Raw genomic sequence first — 25,000 nt, forward strand, 5'->3', positions numbered from 1 at the left:
GCGCGGTGTAGAGAGGGGGAAATACGTCACGCTGAAACATTAGAGGAAGTCAGATACGGACGAAGGAACATCTGGTGGACTACAGGACAAAGTTAAACAGAGCAAAAAAGATGAGAAAGCTGTGAAAGATAACAGAAGCTGCTCGGGTGCAGAAGCACAGAGACGAACTTTTTTCCTCACTGACGTGAAAGCGTGAGACGAGACGTTATTTAAAGCGGTCGCACGCCGGATTTATCCAATCAGGGTTGTTGATGCGTGAATATGCAAATGAGAAGAAGGTTACAGCAGGGTTTAGGAATGTACAGTGTGACACAAGGGCAGATTCTGAAGAGCCAGGATTCAGTGTTAACCCCGGGGGGGCAGTAGGAGCGGTGTGAAACCTCTGACCACACAAACACAGGATTCTGTTCAGTTTATAATCACACAGGGAAATATTTCAGGTGGTAAAATCCCCTGTGACAAACTCACCTGGATCGAGCAGCGATGATGTTAATATGTTAATAAGAATTAATTAGTTCCAGTCAGTGCAGAATACTTTGCTTGCATCATCACCTTGGTTTCAGTCACATGACTCAATAAGTGCTTTTTCTTTATTTTTTTTCAGTACAAATTATATTTTTTCTCTGTCTGTCTGTGTGTCTGTCAGTGCTTCCGATGGACAGGTGAAAACTCCTTCTTCATTAAAGGTGACCTCGACTCCTTTGCCGTCGGCGGTGGAAGGTACGAGCTCTTTGTAATCAGATGTTCAGCACATTGTGGTTTTGATGTAACCTTTACGTTTAATAATAATTCTCACTTGTGATTAGTCAGAAGGTGTTGATTACGATCAGATTCATTAACTTCAAATCAAAGGTTTATATTAATACTATATTAATAACGTCGTTCTAATACATCACCGTTTCTATAGAAACGGCTTGTTCACGGGGACTTGTACGTTATTGCACGCTCTACATATAAAACTAATAACATATGTTTAATTAGAATTTTTTAGACTTATTATATTAGTCTCTTTGAGGTCTAATACCTTTTTTATATACATGAATGAATTATTATTGTTATTATTGTTATTATTATTATAGGATTAAATGTATATTTATTAATTATATTAATTATTATATTGTGAATTGCAGCCATACAGTCACTGTATTTATGAGCATAAGGAGTTCAAAACTCCATAGACGTTTATTACCAAACAATAACCTAAACAAATATAAACTAACGTGCGGTAAAACGACATCCGATTACTGATAAATAAACTGATTACTGATGATTATGTATTTTCACTCATGTGTTCCTGTTTAAACCTATAAGATGTAAATTAGAAAATAAAGCTTAAAATCCTTCTAATTCTTCATTTTGGTTTTTTTTCCCCCTCCCTGGTCAGTGGACACTTCGGCCTGTGGCTGGACGAGTCTCTGTACGTGGGCAGGAGCAGCCCGTGTTACACCTTTAACAACTGCAGCCTGTCTGAGAAGAGCGACTTCCGGGTGCTGGAGTTCGAGGCCTGGACCTTCTGGTGATCTGACGCTTCGTCGGATTTGAGCCGGAAAAGGGCCGAGCGGTGACGGAGCGAGAACGAGAGCAGAGTAAAGACTGATCTGAGGAGATCTTTAAGGTCTGAGGAGCTTCTGAGGAGGAAAAGCAATACTGGATGGATTCTCTGCATAAGGAGGACTTCGATACTGAATACGTACAATGCTAACGCAAAAACAATAACAATGACGTCATACAGTACATTTAACATTCGCTCGTGGATCGAAGTCCCATGTGACCTCGATGAAAGACGATAAGTAGCAAAGCTATAAAACAATGAGAAGTTAATATTAATATTCTCACTTTCACGTCTTTCAGTGTTTAAACAAACCACCATGGAATAGCTTCTGAGCTACGTTTGTACGGTGCGTTTCCTTTTGAAACAGGAAGTTGAACTGCATGACTGGTTTACACACCCACTAGCCAATCGCGATAGAGATAAGCCCAACACCACGACTGAAGTCGAAATATATATAAATCGAAAACATCCCTTCCAAAAAAAAGTGAAAAATTATAAAATGAAAATTAATTAAAAAATTAATTAAAAAAAACCAAAACATTATTACGATAATTTAAGGCATTAGACTTAGGTCTCCTAACAAAACTTCCCTATAATTTGTATTTGTAATACAGAAGTCCAGAAAGACAAGAGGTTCATTTTTATTTAAATTTTTTTTAATAATTTACTAAAATTCAACAATCGTACGCCGTACGACGCGCAGTAAAATGCTTTATTTTTGTAATGATTTGTAAATTGTTAACCGTTATTAACATTAATTCTATTTATTTATAATGAATTAAATTTAAATAAATACATTAATATAATAAATAAGATGAAAACATTTATATTTTTTATTTATATAAATAATTGTTATTGTTCATTATTCATCTTTATTTATTAAATAATTATTTAATTAATAATTCTATTAGTAAAATCATGCCATTTTGTTATTTGGAATGATTTTTTTTTTTTTTTTTACACATTTTTTTTTTTTTTAAATCTTTGTTAAATGTATTTTGGATGTTTTTAATCAAAGAATCGCCGTAACGCCGTTATACAAGAGTAAGTCTCCGGTCGCTAAGATGCTAGTCATGCTAGTAACGCTAAATAAAAACGAGTACAGAAAAATGTATAACTCACGACCTTTCTGGACTCCTGGAATTGATGCTAATGTTATATAATGTTTTCAAACATAATTTAGAAATTAAACCATTTTAAAGATTTAAAACTGGATTAAAGTTCAAATCTGATTAAATTTTACCTCAGAAATGATGTCATTAATCACAATATTTCGATTTTATCATCACGTTGTCCTGCAAAGCTCATTTCTTCTTTTCTGTTGGAGCTTAACGATGGAAGGAAAATGTGATGGAGTCGATGGTCTTTAAACAGCGACTGAAGCCCCTGAAAACTACGACTTCGACTGACTCCAAAACCTGCACATTTTAATGACAACAATAACAATCAACATACTCATTACTCATGTATGTACTTATGTACAAGAAGAATATACAACACACACACAATGAGAAGATTTTTAACATGTTAAACCTACAGAACAAAGCACTTCTGGATAAAATATCTAACAACTAAAAGACATTTATGGATAAATTATAAAACTGAGGTACAAAACCATGCGTTTGATTTCCGATTTGTAACCAAACTAGCGGCTATTTGCATCCTGAAAAGTCATGATGAAGATGACGAAGAAAACGCCGCCGTTTTAACACACAGAGTGCGGTTACTGAAGTTCGTTAGCTAACGCAAAGCTGTGTTTAGTAAGAAAGACAAAAAGGGAATTGCATCATGGGAGATGAACCACACCTACATCACTGTAACTGAATAATAAATGGAAATCTTCCAAGGAAAATGGTGAGTGTTTTAAATAAAAGAATTACACACATTAAACATTAAACTAGACAAATTAGTAGAAAAGGTCTTTATTTTACGGTACATTATTTTAATCCACAACACAAACCTTGTACAGTAAAAATTTTCGTACAGTCAACATGACAAATCCGCACTGTTTCATCGTTTCAACGCAAATCCGAAGCTTGCTAATGTTTCCACCGAAGCTTCGATGCTAATGTGGCTAACAAGTTCGAATTTAGCTACAAATTCTAGTTAAAATGTTTTGTCAATTGTCTCAGTTTCTTTGGGATTGTCGCTCAGGATTGATGATGTGGTTTAGGACAGAGTTAAACTTATAGTACGCTTATAGGTAGCTAAACGCTGTTACGTTATCATGGTGGCCATTCTAGAAAGAGCTTTTTTCTAAAATTGTAGGTAAGTTTTTCATAGGACAAACCAAACTCAAAAAAAAACAAAACATATGCTGATATTTTTCGTCATCTTAATAAATGCAAAGTCACAATAAACAACCAAGCATTTTCACCTCATGGCTGATTTCCATTTAGCCCACGATGTTTCCCGAGAGCTAAAAACAGCCAAATTGCGACTAAAAATAACGTACCTCGGCCACTGCAGCGATTTGCTACCAGAGACACGCTAACTCATCTTTGTGTAAATTGAACGACTAGCCTGATTTATCTTAAATTGCGGACATGAAACAACAACGTTTTAGAAATAACTGTATACGTAGATCATTTTATTTGACAGGAGAATAATAATAAAAACCGGATCACTTAAATTTGTTGACGTTCGGCTTGAAGCTCTAGTAGTTTTATTAGTTGTTAGTTTATGTTAACCTTGTAGCTCAAGTGCAAATCTACAGAAGCAAACATCAGACATCTTTCAGCCCACGTTATTGTAACGACTATAGGAGACTTTTTATTAATTATTTACTCTGAGCTTCACCTCAAAACTTCCTCTGATCGTCTTTAGAGTGGCTTTTGTTTTTAATGTTTAATATGATCGCTGGGTTGATTTTTTTTACAGTAACACTGGGTTTATGTTTCGTAAACAAAAGACCCCAAATATCAGGGACATCATTTTGCATAGATTAATACTGATCATGAACACGAGACGAGACCATCCACTGATCTACTGAGTTCTGTGTGTGTGTGTGTTCAACAAGGCGGTATGGCTGGGTGTGTTTGTGTTATTGTACTGTTCGTGTGTGCGTGTGTGTGTGTGTGTGTGTGTGTGTGTGTGTGTGTCTGGACTGAAACAAAGACATCAGGCCTGGTCCCACTAGTGCAAGCTTTCAGAGCAGGCCATCACAAACTGTTCCATGCAAGGACGCCCACACACGCGCGGCCACGCACACGCGCCGCCACTCACGCACACGCACATACACGCAAGCACACGTGTACCATGTATGGCATTCTGGAAAGTCCCATCACCCCTGAGTGAAAAACCGTTGTCCTTTGACACATCTGTTTTTTTTTTGTTGTTTTTTTTAAAAAAATACATTAACACCCCAAACTGAGAACCGTGTCTTTAAGCCATATTAACTCCAGCATTGTAAAGATTTACAAAATATTTTTCTACGTCATTTATGGCGAGGTGTGACGAAGCCGGCTAAGGCAGAAGACGCCGACGTTCTCCGAGTGCGTTCTACGATTTGATTCGACACTCACACGCCATCTTGTCCGACGGGTCTGACCTCCTACTTCAAACTAGCGTGAACGTCACGGTTTCGTTACACAACCTGCGGAGACTGAAGGCCGAAAGACAAAAGATTTGAAGCAACGGTTCGGCTAAAAGTCTGTTATTTAGCTTCAGTTACTTTTTAGCTACATAATCATCGTGTCGCGTGTTTTTTTTTTTAAAGGACGGATTGTATAAAATTTCCTAATAACCAGCACACTAGGATTAACCCCAGCTCACAAAATCAAGTGTAGAAAAAATCTTCTGATGATGATGATCAAATGATGATGATTAGAGGTAAGTTTTGGCTTTGTCCAGTCCCTCCTTCAGGAAGTGGACGTACGTGGATGTGGACGGATCCTCAAACCCACCCGAGAAGCTGAACCCCATCCCCAACTCGTCCTCCTCCGGCTTCACGGACGTCTGGTCCAGGAAGTTGTTAGCGTTGATGTGGTGAACCTGCGGATCGGAGAAACAAAACAAACAAATAAATAAATAAAATAGCATCAAAGTTTCACCTCACATCATTTGATCCTTTTTTTTTTGTTTGTTTTTTTGTTTTTTGTTTTTTATGAGATTTTACAAGGGTTTATCTAATGCACTAATTTTTAAGAAATTATTTCTAGAAATGAGCTGAAATATCTGCCAAAATCAGTCCAATGATCTTATTAAAATTATGTTACTACATTCTTTATATTCCTAAATTTAGAGTTACGTCGCAAATAAAGAAAAAGATCCTGAATGTAGTCCCAATTATAAGATTTCAATTTTAATGTTGTTCATTTTCAGCATTATACAACAATAAAACATTCAGAAGGGGGGCACGGTGGCTTAGTGGTTAGCACGTTTGCCTAACACCTCCAGGGTCAGGGTTCGATTCCCGCCTCCACCTTGTGTGTGTGGAGTTTGCATGTTCTCCCCGTGCCTCGGGGGTTTCCTCCGGGTACTCCGGTTTCCTCCCCCAGTCCAAAGACATGCATGGTAGGTTGATTGGCATCTCTGGAAAATTGTCCGTAGTGTGTGATTGCGTGTGTGAATGAGAGTGTGTGTGTGTGTGCCCTGCGATGTGTTGGCACTCCGTCCAGGGTGTATCCTGCCTTGATGCCCAATGATGCCTGAGATAGGCACAGGCTCCCCGTGACCCGAGGTAGTTCGGATAAGCGGTAGAAAATGAATGAATGAATGAAAATCAGAATAAGAAGGAATGTTTAAGCAGAAAAAATAGTCAAATCGCTCAAGCAATAAGGTTTAAAAATCGTCCGGTTTAATGTACTCTTATAACGAGAAATAGCGATACAGGCGACGAGATTTTTAAATTTCTTGCTAAAGCCCTATTCGGACGGGATTAGTTTTACATGGGGACGTGGAGTAATGCAATTTTACCTCAGGATGTCTGTAATATTAATTGGCCAATTCGCACGGGACAAGACATCTCAGTAAAACTAGCAGAAGTGGGAGGGGTAACTCGCTTTACACACCACAGTAACCTCCTTGTCGTCATGTGCGTATGACGTTGCTTCCTGTTATCACGTGCGCAAACAGACAACATGGCGGCTCCATGCTTGCAAAACGCGCCAAAAACTACTTTTAAACAGGAAATGACGGAATTTTACCGTACATATTTACAGCGGGTCTATTCGGACGGGATTAGTATTACCTGAGGTCATTTTTCCGGACCTTTTTACAGAAGGTAAAAGTCACCGTAATCTTTACTGACATTGTCCGTAATGATTACCGAGATGGCACATTCGGACGGGACTAAAATCACAGAGAAGCTCTGGTAATAATTACTTTACCCCCACATCCCCACGTAAAACTAATCCCGTCCGAATAGGGCTTAAGACGTCATATTTACCGAGATTCGATCGGCAACGAAGTGGATGAAGGAAAACACGGCTCACGTTAGAAATCGGATAAGAAACTCGAAAGAAAGAAAAAGCACGTTAGGACGAAGACACGTGAAGGTATAAACGAATCAGTGATAAAACAGAGAAGAGTCAGGATGGATGAAAGAAAATAACCATGAAGGCGAAATCACGACTCGTCACTTAGATGAGATTAGAAGTTCAATTAGAAAAGAATTTATTATTAAGAAATATTTTAAAAAAATAAATAGATATTAAATTTATACATTTTATTTATTTTTAAAGATAAATAGATATTCAGTCATTCATTCATCTTCTACCGCTTATCCGAACTACCTCGGGTCACGGGGAGCCTGTGCCTATCTCAGGCGTCATCAGGCATCAAGGCAGGATACACCCTGGACAGAGTGCCAACCCATCACAGGGCACACACACACTCTCATTCACTCACACACTCACACACTACGGACAATTTTCCAGAGATGCCAATCGACCTACCATGCATGTCTTTGGACCAGGGGAGGAAACCGGAGTACCCGGAGGAAACCCCCCGAGGCACGGGGAGAACATGCAAACTCCACACACACAAGGCGGAGGCGGGAATCGAACCCCGACCCTGGAGGTGTGAGGCGAACGTGCTAAACACTAAGCCACCGTGCCCCCCATAAATAGATATTAAATTTATACATTTTTTTTTTGTTGTTGTTTTTTTAAAGTATCACTGTACATTACAGGCTAAAAAGGTCTACATACACTCACCGACCACTTTATTAGGTACACCTGTCCAACTGCTCGTTAACACAAATTTCTAATCAGCCAATCACATGGCAGCAATTCAATGCATTCAGGCATGTAGACACGGTCAAGACGATCTGCTGCAGTTCAGACCGAGCGTCAGAATGGGGAAGAAAGGTGATTTAAGTGACTCTGAACGTGACATGGTTGTTGGTGCCAGACGGGCTGGTCTGAGTATTTCAGAAACTGCTGATCTACTGGGATTTTCACACACAACCATCTCTAGGGTTTACAGAGAATGGGCCGAAAAAGAGAAAATATCCATTGAGGGCAGTTCTGTGGGCACAAATGCCTTGTTGATGCCAGAGGTCAGAGGAGAATGGCCAGACTGGTTCGAGCTGATAGAAAGGCAACAGTAACTCAAATAACCACTCGTTACAACCGAGGTATGCAGAAGAGCATCTCTGAACACACAACACGTCGAACCTTGAGGCAGATGGGCTACAGCAGCAGAAGACCACACCGGTACTAGTAAGGTGTACATAATAAAGTGGACGGTGAGTGTATATTGATTTCCTGCTAAAATCCATCCACACCAACAAGCATCTGGTTTTTAACAGACCAGATAAACCCCTGGACGTACCACGGTCCCGTTAGGCAACACCACCATCATCTCCACAGGGAAGCTGTACTGCTCCAGGTGTAAACGCGCCTTCTGACTCAAATCCGGATTCTTCTCATCGGCCTGTGAGGAAACAACGCGCCATTAAATACACTAAACATACTTCTTACACGAACACTAATCATAAGTCTATTCACCGTAGAGGATTTCCTGCTGTAACCATGACAACGCCACCCAAAAGCTGCACTTTGTACATCGAGTAATTTGGATGAATGAAACTAACCGGGTTTTTAAGTCATGTGAATAATAATAAAAGTCACCTGCAGGTCCTCCAGCTCTTTGACCAGAGACCAGCTGCTGATGAAGCTCTGATTGAGCAGGGCCAAGACGGGCGAACTTTCCAGAACTGTCTCCCGGAGAGTTCGCCCCGAGCCTGTAGAGAGAGAGGGAGAGAGAGAGAGAGATAGAGAGATAGAGGGGGCAGAGGCAGAGAGGGGGGGGCCGAGGCAGAGGGGGGGGGCAGAGGCAGAGAGAGAGAGAGGGCAGAGGCAGAGAGGGGGGGCAGGGGCAGAGAGAGAGAGAGGGAGAGGAGAGGGAGGGGACAGAGGCACAGAGGGGGGGGCAGAGAGAGAGAGGAGAGGGAGGAGGCAGAGAGAGAGAGGGGGGAGCAGAGAGGGAGGGGGGGAGAGGAGAGGAGTGATGGGCAGAGAGAGAGAGAGAGAGAGAGAGAGAGAGAGAGAGAGAGAGAGAGAGAGAGAGAGAGAGAGAGAGGAGTGGGGGCAGAGAGAGAGAGAGAGAGAGAGAGAGAGAGAGAGAGAGAGAGAGAGAGAGAGAGGAGAGGGGGCAGAGAGAGAGAGAGAGGAGAGGGGGCAGAGAGAGAGAGAGATAATAAATTATTCCTTCATAAACATTACATAATGTCTAGTGAGAAAATCGTGCTGTCTCTTGTTCCTGCTCTCAGATCTGTTCCTGTTCTGTGTTCATTATGTTCCATTGTTACTTATTATTTTGGCTGAAGTTAAAATAGCCGACATCACCGTCAGCACCCTGATGAGTGCGGATCGAGGACTGAGACGTGACCACGACGTCCACAGAAAGACACCATCACAACCTCACAGCTTAATAAACTCAACTTAAACGTGTTTATAGTATTGATCATGATTCTGACCTCAGCAGGACTGATCGTCCAGCGCCCCCCAGAGCAGGATGGAGTGAACCAGCTTCCCTTCTGCTTCTGCCCTGCTGAAGGCTTCTGGGAAAGGCAGGTACGGCACCTGGTAAAAAAAAAAAAGGGTCTGTGTTTAAAGGGAGGAAGATAAGAAAGAAGGTGTGACACGATGCCACAGAAAGAGTTTTACCTTTTTGAAAGGATAAAAGGTGACCTCGAGGCGACCGGCTGCCTCGTCTCGGCTGATCTCGGAGCTCCAGTGGATCTCCTCGAACACAAAGTGGATGGGTTCTCCTCCCTCCGCCTGGCTGTCAATCACGTTCCCCTGCTCGTCGTAGATCACGGAGGGCGTAGACGGGCCGGCCGCCCGCAACTCCATCTGAAAAACCAGGGAAAAAAAAAAACATGTTTGTATTCGCTTCTTATGTGACTTGATCACGAGGAAGTACAAAACAAGACACGTAACCATAGCAACATCTCATGGCATTGTGACGACTTTCTAGAAATTTTCAAACATACGGTTGTTGCCTCAGGACGCGTCCGATCTTTATTCAGTCACCGACACACATCTGCCTTCTACAATTTGTACTGTTTTCGTGTGTGTTGACGTGTCTGCGTACCTGCGGCAGGTAGCCGATGTCCACCTCCATGCTACTGCTCTCGCTGGCGCCGTACAGCCACTCCATGTCGACGTTGAGAGACCTACGGACACAGGACGACTATCAGAGATCCGCAAGATTGCGTCCGACTGTACGACGGTCTCTACAGAGGTCTCCCTTATACTCACTTGTCATTAGGGACATACAGATGGAAGTCTCGGACGTGAGAAGCGTCTTTGGAGAGCACGACGTGGCCGGCGAACTGCCCCGGCGTGAACCAGAACGGGAAATCGGGAACGTCGTTCAGCTGGAACTCGGCGTGGATCCTGAAGGTCAAGATGCAAAAGGGTCAAAACGAGGAGGTGAAACAAGATCATGAGCTGATGCAATGCAACGGCGCTGTCTTAAAGTGGGCGTGGCCTAAACCAGGCCCCGTTTCTTTCTTAATCGTTCAATCTATTTTTATAAAAAAGATTTTATTTTGTGATTGATGCAGCGATAACGTTGGTGATCGTCGGTGCATTTTGTGTTTAATAAAGAGAAAGAAAGAAAAAAAAACAGCAACTTCCTGAACGTCAGCACTTTAATCCGGAACGTCGCTGAAGTCCGAGCTCGGCATCGATTCGTCACGCTTAACTCTCTTGAGAGCTCTCAATAAAAAACCGCTAATACGTGAGGATACGTGAAGCTCGATACCTGAACACGACGTCGTAGTAAAAGTCGCTGACGGCTCGTACGCAGGCGACGGCTCCCTGAGGAGCGAAGCGGGATTTGATGAACGGCCGAGGGTGAAACATGCTGAGCAGCGTGTGGATCAGAACCTGAGTGAGAAACGAGAAACTTTAACTTTAAAAACGTGAAGATTATTCAACCAGAAATATTTCTTTGTGTAAACAGAATCCTGTGTTTGTGTGGTCAGAGGTTTCACACCGCTCCTACTGCCCCCCCCGGGGTTAACACTGAATCCTGGTTCTTCAGAATCTGCCCTTGTGTCACACTGTACATTCCTAAACCCTGCTGTAACCTTCATCTCATTTGCATATTCACGCATCAACAACCCTGATTGGATAAATCCGGCGTGCGACCGCTTTAAATAACGTCTCGTCTCACGCTTTCACGTCAGTGAGGAAAAAAGTTCGTCTCTGTGCTTCTGCACCCGAGCAGCTTCTGTTATCTTTCACAGCTTTCTCATCTTTTTTGCTCTGTTTAACTTTGTCCTGTAGTCCACCAGACGTTCCTTCGTCCGTATCCGACTTCCTCTAATGTTTCAGCGTGACGTATTTCCCCCTCTCTACACCGCGCACTTCTGTGATGTTCAGCGTTTTGTCTCCTGACTCTATCTACAGAGTCGTTTTGTGTTAAGTGTCTCTACGTCCTGGTTTTCACCTGATACGAGGCACAGAGGCGCTGTTCAGGTTCTGATCGGGTTTCTGTTGCTAAGCGACCAGCCCTAACATTCTAACATTATTTATTGCTCTTAAAATAATTTAATTTAACATAAAATGTCTTAAAAAGCTTAATTCTTTCCTTCTTTGTTGTTGTTTTTCCCCCTCACCATCAGACTGGATTTAGGAACGCTGGGATTGATCCGATTTTACTTAATCCGGAATATTCTAATCGTCAAACTAAAAGTAAACACAGCCATAACCATGACCATAACTACGCTTAACAAACAGGCGCCTCGTCCTTCTACACTGCGATTCTCTCTGAGCAACTTCCGTGACGGATGCAGAACATAAACGTCGGCTAGTGAGTTTATTATTTAAAGCCATTTAAGTGACAAGTGCACTATAAAAAGATCAATAATTCACATTCGGCGCTCAGCCAAACGCTCTAGGATCTGCTCGTAATTTACCTCTTTGCCGCGGGGGGCGGGAGGGTGGTACCGATTGTTGGGCAGATATCCAGTGAAGATGTTCAGATCGCTCGGGATGATCCACCAGGTGTCCCCCAGCTCCCCTTTCCCCTTCGGGGGCAGAAAGATCCGGAACTGAGCGGCCGAGAAGCCGGAGGACGGAACGGCGGGACGCTTCCAGGAGCGCAGGCCGTTCAGCGCACTGTGGGAAACCTACAGAGAGGAAAAAGAGGACCGTGACATGAGAGAGTGACTTCTTTAGATACATATAAGAAGCAGGAACCTAAGAACTTACATGTAGGTCTGATGAATAAATTCTGGCTTCTGATTGGTCAGATGTTATAATGTGACAACAAATCTGTTTCTAATCTGATTCTAATGAAACAGTTACTAGTGTATAAGGTGTTCATGGTCTGGATGAGGTTTTACCCCGAGAAACCCGTCCTTGCTCTTGGTCATGGTCTGGAGCAGGAGCGGCTGCATGGCCGCATGAAGCGTGAGCGTCTCTCCGTTCGGGTCGGCGACGAACTCTTCTTCAAACTCGGCGGGAGGAGCGACGCCTTCGGACAAGACACGAAAGTAGCAGACGTTAAAAAACGTGCGCATCACCAAACAAACGTGAAAACCAAACAAACGTCAAAGACCGAACCTGTGAGTTTCTCAGCGATGGGTTTAAACTCCTCAGGACTGAGGTGGAGGTCGTGATCCACATCCAGAGACGAGAAGAGAAAAAGTCCTTCTGCTCCTAATGTCTTCAGTGCTGCTTCCTGATAAACACAATAATCTAGTATTTTTATTAGAAAGTTCACACATTAATGTTTACATCTTACACTGTCTATAATGTACGTGGTCTCTCTTCCCTCCATCACCGACACTTACTGTACACCACACGCAGCATCCGCAAAGCCAACAGCATTGTGGATGACACCACACACCCCTCACACACACTTCACCCCACACACACTTCACCCCAAACACCCCTCACACACACTTCACCCCACACACACTTCACCCCAAACACCCCTCACACACACTTCACCCCACACACCCTTCACCCCAAACACCCCTCATACACACTTCACCCCACACACCCTTCACCCCACACACACACTTCACCCCACAAACCCCTCACACACACTCTTCACCCCACACACCCCTCACACACACTCTTCACCCCACACACCCCTCACACACACTCTTCACCCCACACACCCCTCACACACACTCTTCACCCCACACACCCCTCACACACACTCTTCACCCCACACACCCCTCACACACACTCTTCACCCCACACACCCCTCACACACACTCTTCACCCCACAAACCCCTCACATACACTCTTCACCCCTCACACACACTCTTCACCCCACACACCCCTCACACACTCTTCACCCCACAAACCCCTCACACACACTCTTCACCCCACAAACCCCTCACATACACTCTTCACCCCTCACACACACTCTTCACCCCACACACCCCTCACACACTCTTCACCCCACAAACCCCTCACACACACTCTTCACCCCACAAACCCCTCACACACACTCTTCACCCCACAAACCCCTCACACACACTTCACCCCACAAACCCCTCACACACACTCTTCACCCCACAAACCCCTCACACACACTCTTCACCCCACAAACCCCTCACACACACTCTTCACCCCACAAACCCCTCACACACACTCTTCACCCCTCACACACACTCTTCACCCCACAAACCCCTCACACACACTCTTCACCCCACACACCTCTCACACACTCTTCACCCCTCACACACACTCTTCACCCCACAAACCCCTCACATACACTCTTCACCCCACACACCCATCACATACACTCTTCACCCCACACACCCATCACACACACTCTTCACCCCACAAACCCCTCACATACACACTTCACCCCACACACCCCTCACACACACTCTTCACCCCTCACACACACTCTTCACCCCTCACACACACTCTTCACCCCACACACCTCTCATACACTCTTCACCCCTCACACACACTCTTCACCCCACAAACCCCTCACATACACTCTTCACCCCACACACCCATCACACACACTCTTCACCCCACACACCTCTCACACACACACTTCACCATTCTGCCATCTGGAAAAAGCTACTGAAGCATTTGGGCCTCACGACCAGACTGTGTAACAGCTCTGTCTTTGTTTTGTTTTATGTAACACCCTGGTCCTGGAGAAACGTTGTCTCATTTCACTGTGTACTGAAACAGTTATATATGGTTGTAATGACAATAAAAGCTTAATGACTTGACTTGGCATCTTAAAAACCTCCATAAAAAGAAGAATTGTACGATTTTATTTAATGTGTTATATTCTTTTTTAATAGCTTTTAAGAACGGCTTTGAGAAAAAGACAAGAAAGAATCATTCTCATGACTGGATTCAGATTTAAATAAGAATGAAGACTATGTGCGTAAAGACCAGCAAGTAATGGAGGAAGGAGCTCCACATTGCACCCCTGTGTGTGTGTGTGTGTGTGTTAGAGAGAGAGAGGGAGAGAGAGAGAGAGAGAGAGAGAGAGTGTGTATATGTGTGTGAGTGCGTGTGTGTGTGTATGTGTATGAGTGTGTATGTGTTTGTGTGTCTGTGTCTGTGAGTGTGAGAGAGAGAGTGTGTGTGTGTGTGTGTGTGTGAGAGAGAGAGAGAGAGTGAGTGTGTGTGTATATGTGTGTGAGTGCGTGTGTGTGTATGTGTATGAGCGTGTATGTGTTTGTGTGTCTGTGTCTGTGAGTGTGAGAGAGAGAGTGTGAGAGAGAGAGAGAGAGAGAGAGAGAGCGAGAGTGTATATGTGTGTGAGTGTGTGTGTGTGTATGTGTATGTGTTTGTGTGTCTGTGTCTGTGAGTGTGAGAGAGAGTGTGTTTGTGAGAGAGAGAGTGTGTGTATGTGAGTGTGTGAGAGAGAGAGAGTGTGTGTATGTGAGTGTGTGAGAGAGAGAGTGTGTGTATGTGAGTGTGTGAGAGAGAGAGTGTGTGTGTGTATGTGAGTGTGTGAGAGAGAGAGTGTGTGTGTGTATGTGAGTGTGTGAGAGAGAGTGTGTGTGTGTATGTGAGTGTGTGAGAGAGAGAGAGAGAGAGAGAGTGTGTGTGTGTGAGTGAGAGAGACAGAGAGAGAGAGAGAGAGAGAGAGAGAGAGAGAGAGAGACAGAGTGTGTGTGTGTGTGTGTGTGTTTGTGTGCGTCTGTTTGTGAGAGAGTGTGTGTGTTTGTGTATGTGTGCGTCTGTTTGTGAGAGTGTGTGTGTGAGTGTGTGTGTATGTGTGCGTCTGTGTTTGTGAGAGTGTGTGTGAGAGAGAGTGTGTGTGTGTAAGTGTGTGTGTTTGTGTATGTGTGCGTCTCTGTTTGTGAGAGAGAGAGAGAGAGTGTGTGTGTATGAGTGTTTGTGTGTGTGAGTGAGAGAGAGAGAGTGTGTGTATGAGTGTGTGTGTGTGCGTGTGAGTGAGAGAGAGAAAACCCCCCACCCCAAAAACAGCTGTACACATATAACACGTACTTGAAAAGAAACAACGGCACGCAAACATCTGCACGTAACTTGCGCGCGCTGCAAACTATTAATCGCGTGCACACGCACGCAAGTTTACGTTAAAAAGAATATAAATAATTAAATAAACAAACAGATAGATGATAAACGTGTCACTCACGTGACGCTCGGTTATCTGCGTGTTCCTGACGTACTGAATCACGGCACCGATGACCGGAGCGCACACGATCATGAATAAAGCCCAGATGCGGCGCGTGCGTCCGGTACCGTGATTATTTACTGCTTTCTCCTCGTCTTCCTCCTGTAACGGCGCTGTTTTATCCACATCCTCCGCCATCACTAAACACTGCCTCTTATTAACATGTATAACGTCCTCACTGCGGCTGCTGTGCTACCGAAAAACCGCCGGAAAACCGCCGAACCTCCAGCACGAATCCAGCACGAATCCTGAACCACTCCCAAATCCCTCCCTGTTCCCTTCATCAGTGCCCTACGTAAAGCGTGACGTCATCGACTACGTGCCCTACGGAGACATTAACAACGTGCTGTTTGGGATTCGGCCACGGGTCCGGGAAAGGCTTTCACTCTTAAAGCCACAGTACACCTTTTTATTTTAAATTAAAATAACGGTATTAATTTTGAATCATCTAAAAAGATTCGACTCACTGATTCATTCAATAACCGTGTTGTTGTCGCGCTAATATACGCACGTCTACACGAAGAATCGTGTTTCGTTAACTATTTTTTACCTTAAAGGACAACAGGAGATTATTCTTAGTGCACTGATATTTAAAAGTTTTCCAAAATGCTTTATTTTCTTTATCGCATGACTCGGCTCCCGATTCAACTCTTCGATTCAGTAAGATTCATATTCACTCAGAGTTGCACCACGTTGCTAAGAATAAAATAATCCAATAAAAGCAACAGTAAAGTTAAACTGAGTCCAATAAACCAAAGTGAATATAAAGTGAATAAACATGTGGTGTTAGAATTAGACTGTTTGTTTAGTGTATATTCATGACTACATAAAAAGGGACAGTTTAGGGGTTTTAATTAAACCTACAATTTAAAGCTAATATTAGACACGTAGTTAATGTGCATTTTTACACTTAATTAAAACGTATTTCATCACCAGAGACGTGTCTAGTTAACAGTCTTAGTTTTATTAATGTAGGGAAAAGAGAGAAAAAAACATTTCTCATAATACACGTGGCTTTAAATACACAACTGAACTAGATGGAAGACCTGATGAGACTTTAATAACCCACTGATATGTAGAGCACACACACTCACACACACACACAAACTGTCTCTCTCTCACACACTCCCACACACTCTCTCTCTCACACACACACACTCAAACTGTCTCTCTCTCACACCCACACGCTCTCTCTCTCTCTCACACACACCCACACGCTCTCTCTCTCTCTCACACACACAAACACCCACACACACACTCTCAAACTGTCTCTCTCTCTCTCTCACACACACACGCTCTCTCTCTCTCACACACACCCACACGCTCTCTCTCACACACACCCACACGCTCTCTCTCTCTCTCACACACACAAACACCCACACACACACTCTCAAACTGTCTCTCTCTCTCTCTCTCTCTCTCTCACACACACACACACACACACACACACACACAGTCTCTCTTTCACACACACACACAGTCTCTCTCACACATTTTTTTTTACAAAACTGCATGTGCACAACATTCTGATTTCACAATTTATTTACATATGAATTTACACATGAAGCCATATGTGGTCACAGTCCAGTCAAATCCTAACACATACAATAAACCAACACACATCAGTGTGTTACTGTGGGATTTGATTGACAGGTAACTTATCATCATCATCATCATCATCATCGCACTACACAACTCAGGCATTTCATCACTATCAGACACCTGATCAAACACCCTGTAGTGCTTTAACACAAATAAATGAATAAAGGTTTTAATTCAAGAGGTTAATTATCTGGATCCTGAATACACACGTGTGTGTAAACCTTCTGAGGTTCCGAGGCCTGTGAACATCGTGGAAAAGGCATCCAAGGAAACTCGGACACATCGGGGCTAATAAGTACTCAGAGGGTTAGACGCTGTGCTTGAAAGTGATCTTCACGCTACAGTAGTGTTGAGACGACGTACAGCGTTCACTCCATGTCCTCCTCCACCTGCTGTGTGTGCACCTCGACTTTTTTAGGAGGGACGTACGAGCCCATCCCTGCCGCTCGCTCCGCCTCGGCCTGAGTGTACGGCTCCTCTTTCAGCTGCTTCAACCTGCGAATCCAAATCAAAAGAGAAGCCTCTCCAATATTAATAGCAGTGGTGTGTGTTGGCAGGTCGACAATCCATCGTCGATCGAGTACGTTTTTCACAATCCGTCGCTGAACATCTACAGCCAAGAGCACTGATGTGATCAGAAACTCACAATGATGAAGGAAAATCACTAACTACGTGCACATGGTGACCGACAAGTTAAAAGTGTTTAATAAAGTGCGGCAAACCTTAAAGACATCAACAACTCTGCTGTAGTGGAAAAAAATCTCAGCTACATCAAGAAAAGTGAGCAGGGCTTCTGGGCAGTCGGTTTATATTAACGTTAATAAGAAACTCACCGTCTTTTATGCACTTTGGTCTTGAAATGCTCCTTCAGGGCCTTCAGGTCAACAAAGTAACGTCTGCAAACAACATTATTCTCAATTAATCAACAATCAGAAGGTCTTAATGCTCCCATGTGCTGCATTATAATACATGATCATATTTATTAAGAGTGTTAAATAACTGGGGAAGTTCATATGGTATCATGGATAGATGATGATCAGTTGTATCTCAGCAGGCTTTTCTGATCTAGATCACAAATTACTGTTTGAATGCAGCTGGTCTGATGCTGTAGTTTAGCTATTTTATTCATTTGAAATACTAAAATATTAGCAATTTTTGACCCCCCCCATAAATTCAGTATTTTTTGTATTAAACGTTCAGTATTAAATGTGGGGTCTCCGTTGTTTGAAAGCCAATGTTGACATTTGATATCTTTAACTTTAGTTCACAATTATTTGAAGGTGAAACAGGGTCAACACACACACTCTCTCTCTCTCGCACACTCTCTCTCTCTCGCACACTCTCTCTCTCTCTCGCACACTCTCTCTCTCTCTCGCACACTCTCTCTCTCTCTCGCACACTCTCTCTCTCTCGCACACTCTCTCTCTCTCTCGCACACTCTCTCTCTCTCTCGCACACTCTCTCTCTCTCTCGCACACTCTCTCTCTCTCTCACGCACACTCTCTCTCTCTCACGCACACTCTCTCTCTCTCTCTCGCACACTCTCTCTCTCTCTCGCACACTCTCTCTCTCTCGCACACTCTCTCTCTCTCGCACACTCTCTCTCTCTCTCGCACACTCTCTCTCTCTCTCGCACACTCTCTCTCTCTCGCGCACACTCTCTCTCTCTCTCGCACACTCTCTCTCTCTCTCGCACACTCTCTCTCTCTCACTCACACACACACACTCTCTCTCTCTCTCTCTCTCACTCACACACACACTCTCTCTCACTCACTCACACTCTCTCTCTCTCACACACACACTCTCTCTCTCTCTCTCTCACACACACACACACACACACACACACACACAGTGAGTAACCGGTGGTCCCGGTCTCACTGATACACAGTGACTTAAATGTGCATGATTTATTACCCATATTTCACCAGGTGAGTTACTCACGCGCAGTGAAGGCAATAGTGCTGAGCAAAGCCTGTGACGTCATAGTCCACTTCCTGCTTCAGGAGGTTGGCTGCATTGGCAGGAATCATGTCAGTGTGGATCTGATCCAAGTCCTTCGTCCTTCGTTTTGTCTTCCATGTCTTTGCAATGTTCTTCTTTTTGCCATTTTTGTGGTTGCCCACCTGCTTGGATTTGCCCATAATCTACCACCATAGACAACAACAGCTTATATAATCTTAATCAAAGCCAATATTTGTCTGATCACTGATGTAAAATCTGAAGCTTTTAGTAATAATAAGACGTTACTGAGTGAGTCAGAGTGTGACTGTAGGTGTCTGTAACTACATAAACAATAACTCTGGTTATAACTACATGCTGTTTCTTAGCATCAGTGTCACAAAGCTAACAACGACCCGTTATTGCCTAAATTACAAACATAATGTAAACAGAAAGCGTTTAACTTACTTATAATACTGTTATTTCGTGTTGAGACTTGAGTACGCAACAATCCACGTGTTTACCCCGTTCATACATGTACTTCCGGGTTCACGCACTCAGTAGAGGGAGGGCCATCGCGCATGCGAACAACAGACCGTTTTAACAACAGTTGCCATGGAGACATGGTCGCGAGCGTTTGATATACACGTGATCTAATTTAACTTGAAATATATTATAAACTTAATTAAGCTGTGTAGTAAAATGTCTGGTGAGTTTTATATGGCTATTTAGTATATTTAACCCAGTAACCTAGCAGAAAAAATGATCGTATTATTATTATTATTATTATTATTGTTGTTGTTGTTGTTGTTGTTATCATCATCATCGTCATTATCATCGTCGTCGTTATTATTATTATTATTATTATTATTATTATTATTATTATTATTATTATTACCACTACAACATAGCTCCCTTTCTCTTCCCATTTTTTTCTTATGTCTTATTTGCCTTAATACTTTTTGTCTTTTATATTAGACATGATTTTATATTATTAAGTTAATTAATTTAGTTTTTATTTTGCAGAGTCTGGGGTTTTAAAGGTCTCATACATTTTCCCAAATGGAGACAAATATGGTGAGTCACAGAGGAGAGAGAGAGAGAGAGAGAGAGAGAGAGAGAGTGAGAGTGAGAGTGAGAGAGAGTGTGTGTGAGAGAGAGAGAGAGAGAGAGAGAGTGTGTGTGAGAGACAAAGTGTGTGAGAGAGAGAGTGTGTGTGTGTGAGAGAGAGAGAGTGTGTGTGAGAGAGAGAGTGAGAGAGAGTGAGAGTGAGAGAGAGAGTGAGAGAGAGAGTGTGTGTGTGAGAGAGAGAGTGTGTGTGTGAGAGAGAGAGAGAGAGAGTGAGAGAGAGAGAGAGAGAGACAGTGTGAGAGAGAGTGTGTGAGAAAGAGAGTGTGAGAGTGAGACAGAGAGAGAGACAGAGAGAGAGTGAGTGAGAGAAAGAGATGGAGGTAGAGAGAGAGAGAGTGTGAGAGAGAGAGTGTGAGAGTGAGAGAGAGTGAGAGAGAGAGAGAGAGTGTGAGAGAGAGTGAGAGAAAGAGAGGGAGGTAGAGAGAGAGACTGAGGTAGAGAGAGAGAGAGAGAGAGAGAGAGAGAGAGAGAGAGAGAGAGAGAGAGAGAGAGTGAGTGAGAGAAAGAGATGGAGGTAGAGAGAGAGAGAGTGTGAGAAAGAGAGTGTGAGAGTGAGACAGAGAGAGAGAGAGAGAGAGAGTGAGTGAGAGAAAGAGATGGAGGTAGAGAGAGAGAGAGTGTGAGAGAGAGAGTGTGAGAGTGAGAGAGAGTGAGAGAGAGAGAGAGAGTGTGAGAGAGAGTGAGAGAAAGAGAGGGAGGTAGAGAGAGAGACTGAGGTAGAGAGAGAGAGAGAGAGAGAGAGAGAGAGAGTGTGTGTGTGAGAGAGAGTGTGTATTTGAGTGTGAATTAGAAGTATAACTCTATAACTCTTATATAATGAAACAGAAACCTTGTGCCAGTCCAAAACCTATTATTTACTTATAACAGCACAGTCACATCATGTCTTTTTTAAAATCTTATTTTTTTTAATTGAGAAATGAGTTTCCATTATTACTTTTGTTATAGCACTTTATTTATTTGTCATGTAAGACTTTCTTGTGGTAGAAGATGAGAGTTTAGTAATATTACAGCTTTACTGCTGCTACAAAGCACTGACATTGGAGACTCCTTCCTTAAATGTAGCATAAACATTTTTTTTTAAAAAATGTCAGCGATTGTATAACGCTTGTGGCGTCCTTCGAACAAGTCCGTGTTGCTATAGAAACGAAAAGGTGTAATCTGTAGAGTATTGATACTGTGTAAACCTGTAGTTTGCATTGTAGCCGGAGCTACAGTCAGAACCAGAAACTGAATCAGGCAGAATTAAGAATTCAACAGATACAAAACTTAATAAAAAATGTATTAACTCTTACAGAGTTATTATTGTAAGGGTTACTGCTCTGGAATGGTTTAAATCCTATTTGGCTGAAAGAACTTTTTCGGTTCATCTTGGAGACTATGTCTCCTCAACTGCTATACTCACATGTGGGGTCCCCCAGGGCTCCATTTTGGGGCCTATTCTGTTCTCCCTGTATATGCTCCCTTTAGGGCATATTTTTAGGAAATTTGGTATGTCTTTTCATTGTTATGCAGATGACCTGCAAATTTATCTGCCCTTGAAACGCAAAGATACCTGCTCTCTAGTGCCCCTACTGCAGTGCTTTGAAGAAATTAAGACCTGGATGACACTAAATTTCCTTAATTTTAATGAAAATAAAACAGAAGCTGTGTTGTTTACGCCAGGGGGAACCTGTGAGTCAGTAGACCTAAACCTCGGTGAGCTGAATCCTTATGTGAAGCCCTTTGTAAGAAATTTAGGTGTTGTTTTGGATTGTGATTTTAAATTGGACCAACAGATTAATTTAGTAGTTAAATCATGTTCCTTCCAATTGAGACAACTCACCAAGGTGAACCCTTTCCTGTGCTCTAAGGACTTTCAGAGAGTTATGCATTTCTTTATCTCAAGTCGCCTTGATTACTGTAACAGTCTTTATTTAGGTATTAATCAGGCCTCCCTCTCTAGACTGCAAATGGTCCAGAATGCGGCAGCTCGCCTATTGACGGTCACACGAAAGCGGGAACATATCTCTCCCATTCTCGCGTCTCCTCACTGGCTTCCTGTCCATTATAGGATTCATTTTAAAATATTGGTGCTTGTTTTTAAATCTCTTAATGGGTCAATGCCAAGTTATTTATCAGATTTGATTAATCTGTACGCTCCGTCAAGAGTGACTGAGGTCTGCTGACCATTTGCTCTTAGCTGTTCCAAGAGTGAAACTGAAGAGCAGGGGGGGACCGAGCCTTTGCAGGTGCGACCCCAAAGCTCTGGAACAGTTTGCCTCTCTATATTAGACAGGCTCAAACACTTGAGGTCTTTAAATCTGCCCTAAAAACTTATTTTTACAGTCTGGCATACGATGCCATGTGAGAGCTGCTTGCTTTTTTTTATTGTTTTATTGTGTCTTAAGTATTTTTTCTTTTATTTGTGTGTTTGTATTAATAAACCATGTGTACTTTCTGTATGTACAGCACTTTGACAAACACTTGTTGTTTAAAAAAAAAAGTGCTTTATAAATAAACTTGACTTGAATTGACTTACAATTAAAAATAGTGTATTGTGATTTTCACCAGTATAATAAGTGTGTTTTGTTCTCTGGACGTCTTAGAGTGTGATAAAATGTTCTAATTGTATTTATTTATTTATTTTATCTCAGGCCCAGAAAACTGTTCTTTTGTCTAAATTCCCCATTCTACCTTCTCAAAGACGTCGATCATTAAGGAATAATCTCTGACACAAATGTTCAGTCTACAAGAGAGAAATTCAGGACTAGTTCTATTAGTAGTTTCTGTATGGTGCATATGGTGTATCATTAATTGTGTGTGTGTGTGTGTGTGTGTGTGTGTGTGGCAGAGGGCGAGTGCTATCAGACCTCAGACGGCGTGATGATGAGGTCTGGTTTCGGCACACAGACCTCATCCTCTGGGACGACGTACACCGGAGAGTGGAGCGATGAGAAGGTTTATGTTTACAATGTGAAGTTTTAAACAATAAGGTCGTTATGTTACAGTGTGTACAGAGGTGATGTAGATAACGGAGGCTCGTTACGCTCACGTTTCTCTCTCTCTCTCTCTCTCTCTCTTCTTTCTTTCTTACTTCTCTCTCTCTCACCTCTCTCTCTTTCTTTTTTCTTTCTTTCTTACTTCTCTCTCTCTTTCTCTCTCTCTCTCTCTTTATCTCTCTCTCTCTCTCTTTCTTTTTTCTTTCTTTCTTCTCTCTCTCTCTCTCACCTCTCTCTCTTTCTTTTTTCTTTCTTTCTTACTTCTCTCTTTCTCTTTCTTTTTTCTTTCTTTCTTACTTCTCTCTCTCTCTTTCTTTTTTCTTTCTTTCTTACTTCTCTCTCTTTCTTTTTTCTTTCTTTCTTACTTCTCTCTCTCTCTCTCTCTCTCTCTCTCTCTCTCTCTCTCTCTCTCTCTCTCTCTCTCTTTCTGTTTTCTTTCTTACTTACTTCTCTCTCTCTCTTTCTTTTTTCTTTCTTTCTTACTTCTCTCGCTCTCTCTCTCTCTCTCTCTCTCTCTCTCTCTCTCTCTCTCTCTCTCTCTCTCTCTCTCTTTCTTTCTGTTTTCTTTCTTACTTACTTCTCTCTCTCTCTCTTTCTTTTTTCTTTCTTTCTTACTTGCAGATGACCGGCAGCGGGACGCTCTCGCACCCCTCAGGAGGCGTGTACAAAGGCCAGTTCAGAGACAACATGTACCACGGCAGAGGAACATACTACTTTCCTGATGGGACCAAATACTCTGGAACGTTCAGTAACAACAGGTCACTATCAGGTTTACTCTCACACACAAACTCCTTCACCTCTCATTTTCCTCTTGTACTCATTATATTTAACATTTACTGCATTTTATCCACAGCAACTTACGTATTTATACAACTAAAGGGTTAATTAAGGGTTAAGGGCCTTGCTCAGGGGCCCAGCAATGGCAGCTTGGTGGACTTGGCTTCCGATTTTTTCCACATCCCTATGACATCATCCACTTTACACACCAGTGCTGTTGGGTTCTCAATTCTGATTGGTCAGAAGGTGATCGATCATTACAGCAGCTCATTAATTACAGGTTTATAACAATCTCACACACGTTCTAACACGTTATCGTTTCTATAGTAACAGCTCGTTCATGAGAAGGTCCGGTATTAACGGTGAAACATTCTATAAGGATCTTTATTTATCGTTTATTGAAGGAGTCTCAGGGGGCACGGTGGCTTAGTGGTTAGCACGTTCGCCTCACACCTCCAGGGTTGGGGGTTCGAGTCCCGCCTCCGCCTTGTGTGTGTGGAGTTTGCATGTTCTCCCCGTGGCTCGGGGGTTTCCTCCGGGTACTCCGGTTTCCTCCCCCGGTCCAAAGACATGCATGGTAGGTTGATTGGCCTCTCTGGAAAATTGTCCGTAGTATGAGAGTGTGTGTGTGTGTGTGCCCTGTGATGGGTTGGCACTCCGTCCAGGGTGTATCCTGCCTTGATGCCCGATGACGCCTGAGATAGGCACAGGCTCCCCGTGACCCGAGGTAGTTCGGATAAGCGGTAGAAGATGAATGAATGAATGAAGGAGTCTCCAGCGTCAGCCGTTTGTAACAGCCGAAGAAGTGCGTAACGTAAGTGATAACAGGAACTAACTTGTTTTGCGAACGTTCCACGACATTAAATGGAACTATAAACGGATAAAACATACGACGTGTCAGTCTTTAATAAACGATCAAAAATAA

The 25,000-nt window shown here is 42.9% G+C and overlaps 4 protein-coding genes across 8 annotated transcripts in view; 2 read left to right on the forward strand and 2 right to left on the reverse strand.

Annotated features, from left to right (window-relative positions):
* The window catches only part of si:ch211-15d5.11 (nuclear receptor coactivator 7), a 19,645-nt gene extending 16,851 nt beyond the window's left edge, over positions 1-2,794 (forward strand). For all 4 annotated transcript variants that reach the window (XM_060878973.1, XM_060878974.1, XM_060878975.1 and 1 more), the window contains 2 exons: positions 647-720; positions 1,385-2,794. In XM_060878973.1, the coding sequence (XP_060734956.1) occupies positions 647-720; positions 1,385-1,520 (210 nt within the window). In that variant the 3' untranslated portion in view covers positions 1,521-2,794. The remainder of the gene's footprint in view (positions 1-646; positions 721-1,384) is intronic.
* A 664-nt stretch (positions 2,795-3,458) lies between these two features.
* selenon (selenoprotein N) lies at positions 3,459-15,942 on the reverse strand. Its single transcript, XM_060878978.1, has 12 exons — positions 15,611-15,942; positions 12,580-12,697; positions 12,360-12,490; positions 11,931-12,143; positions 10,772-10,896; positions 10,264-10,401; positions 10,097-10,178; positions 9,667-9,855; positions 9,477-9,582; positions 8,629-8,741; positions 8,330-8,431; positions 3,459-5,545 (listed from the first exon to the last, which is right to left on the reverse strand). The coding sequence occupies exons 1-12, from the start codon at positions 15,785-15,787 to the stop codon at positions 5,378-5,380; spliced, it is 1,662 nt and encodes a 553-aa protein (XP_060734961.1). The 5' UTR covers positions 15,788-15,942; the 3' UTR covers positions 3,459-5,377.
* Positions 15,943-17,173: 1,231 nt separating this feature from the next.
* Positions 17,174-19,765, reverse strand: znf593 (zinc finger protein 593). The gene is made up of 4 exons (XM_060878959.1): positions 19,658-19,765; positions 19,193-19,395; positions 18,085-18,147; positions 17,174-17,746 (listed from the first exon to the last, which is right to left on the reverse strand). The coding sequence occupies exons 2-4, from the start codon at positions 19,390-19,392 to the stop codon at positions 17,620-17,622; spliced, it is 390 nt and encodes a 129-aa protein (XP_060734942.1). The 5' UTR covers positions 19,393-19,395; positions 19,658-19,765; the 3' UTR covers positions 17,174-17,619.
* The window catches only part of morn2 (MORN repeat containing 2), a 7,047-nt gene continuing 1,482 nt past the window's right edge, over positions 19,436-25,000 (forward strand). Inside the window, exons 1-4 of one of the 2 annotated variants that reach the window (XM_060878958.1) lie at positions 19,436-19,501; positions 20,216-20,266; positions 23,151-23,257; positions 23,920-24,056. In XM_060878958.1, the coding sequence (XP_060734941.1) occupies positions 23,183-23,257; positions 23,920-24,056 (212 nt within the window). In that variant the 5' untranslated portion in view covers positions 19,436-19,501; positions 20,216-20,266; positions 23,151-23,182. Of the gene's footprint in view, positions 19,502-19,786; positions 19,899-20,215; positions 20,267-23,150; positions 23,258-23,919; positions 24,057-25,000 lie in introns of those variants that run through there. The other variant, XM_060878956.1, reaches the window with a different exon arrangement.

Source organism: Tachysurus vachellii, chromosome 10 (assembly GCF_030014155.1).
Source record: "Tachysurus vachellii isolate PV-2020 chromosome 10, HZAU_Pvac_v1, whole genome shotgun sequence".
Lineage (NCBI taxonomy): Eukaryota > Metazoa > Chordata > Actinopteri > Siluriformes > Bagridae > Tachysurus > Tachysurus vachellii.

Bases quoted from the DNA above. Each gene is read 5' to 3' on its own strand.
- znf593 (XM_060878959.1), bottom strand. From the start codon at position 19,392: ATGGGCAAATCCAAGCAGGTGGGCAACCACAAAAATGGCAAAAAGAAG. The intron at 18,148-19,192 runs GTGAGTAACTCA...TGTTGTTTGCAG, and splicing joins CACTATTGCCTTCACTGCGC to ACGTTACTTTGTTGACCTGA. The intron at 17,747-18,084 runs GTGAGTTTCTTA...TTGGATTCGCAG, and splicing joins ACCAAAGTGCATAAAAGACG to GTTGAAGCAGCTGAAAGAGG.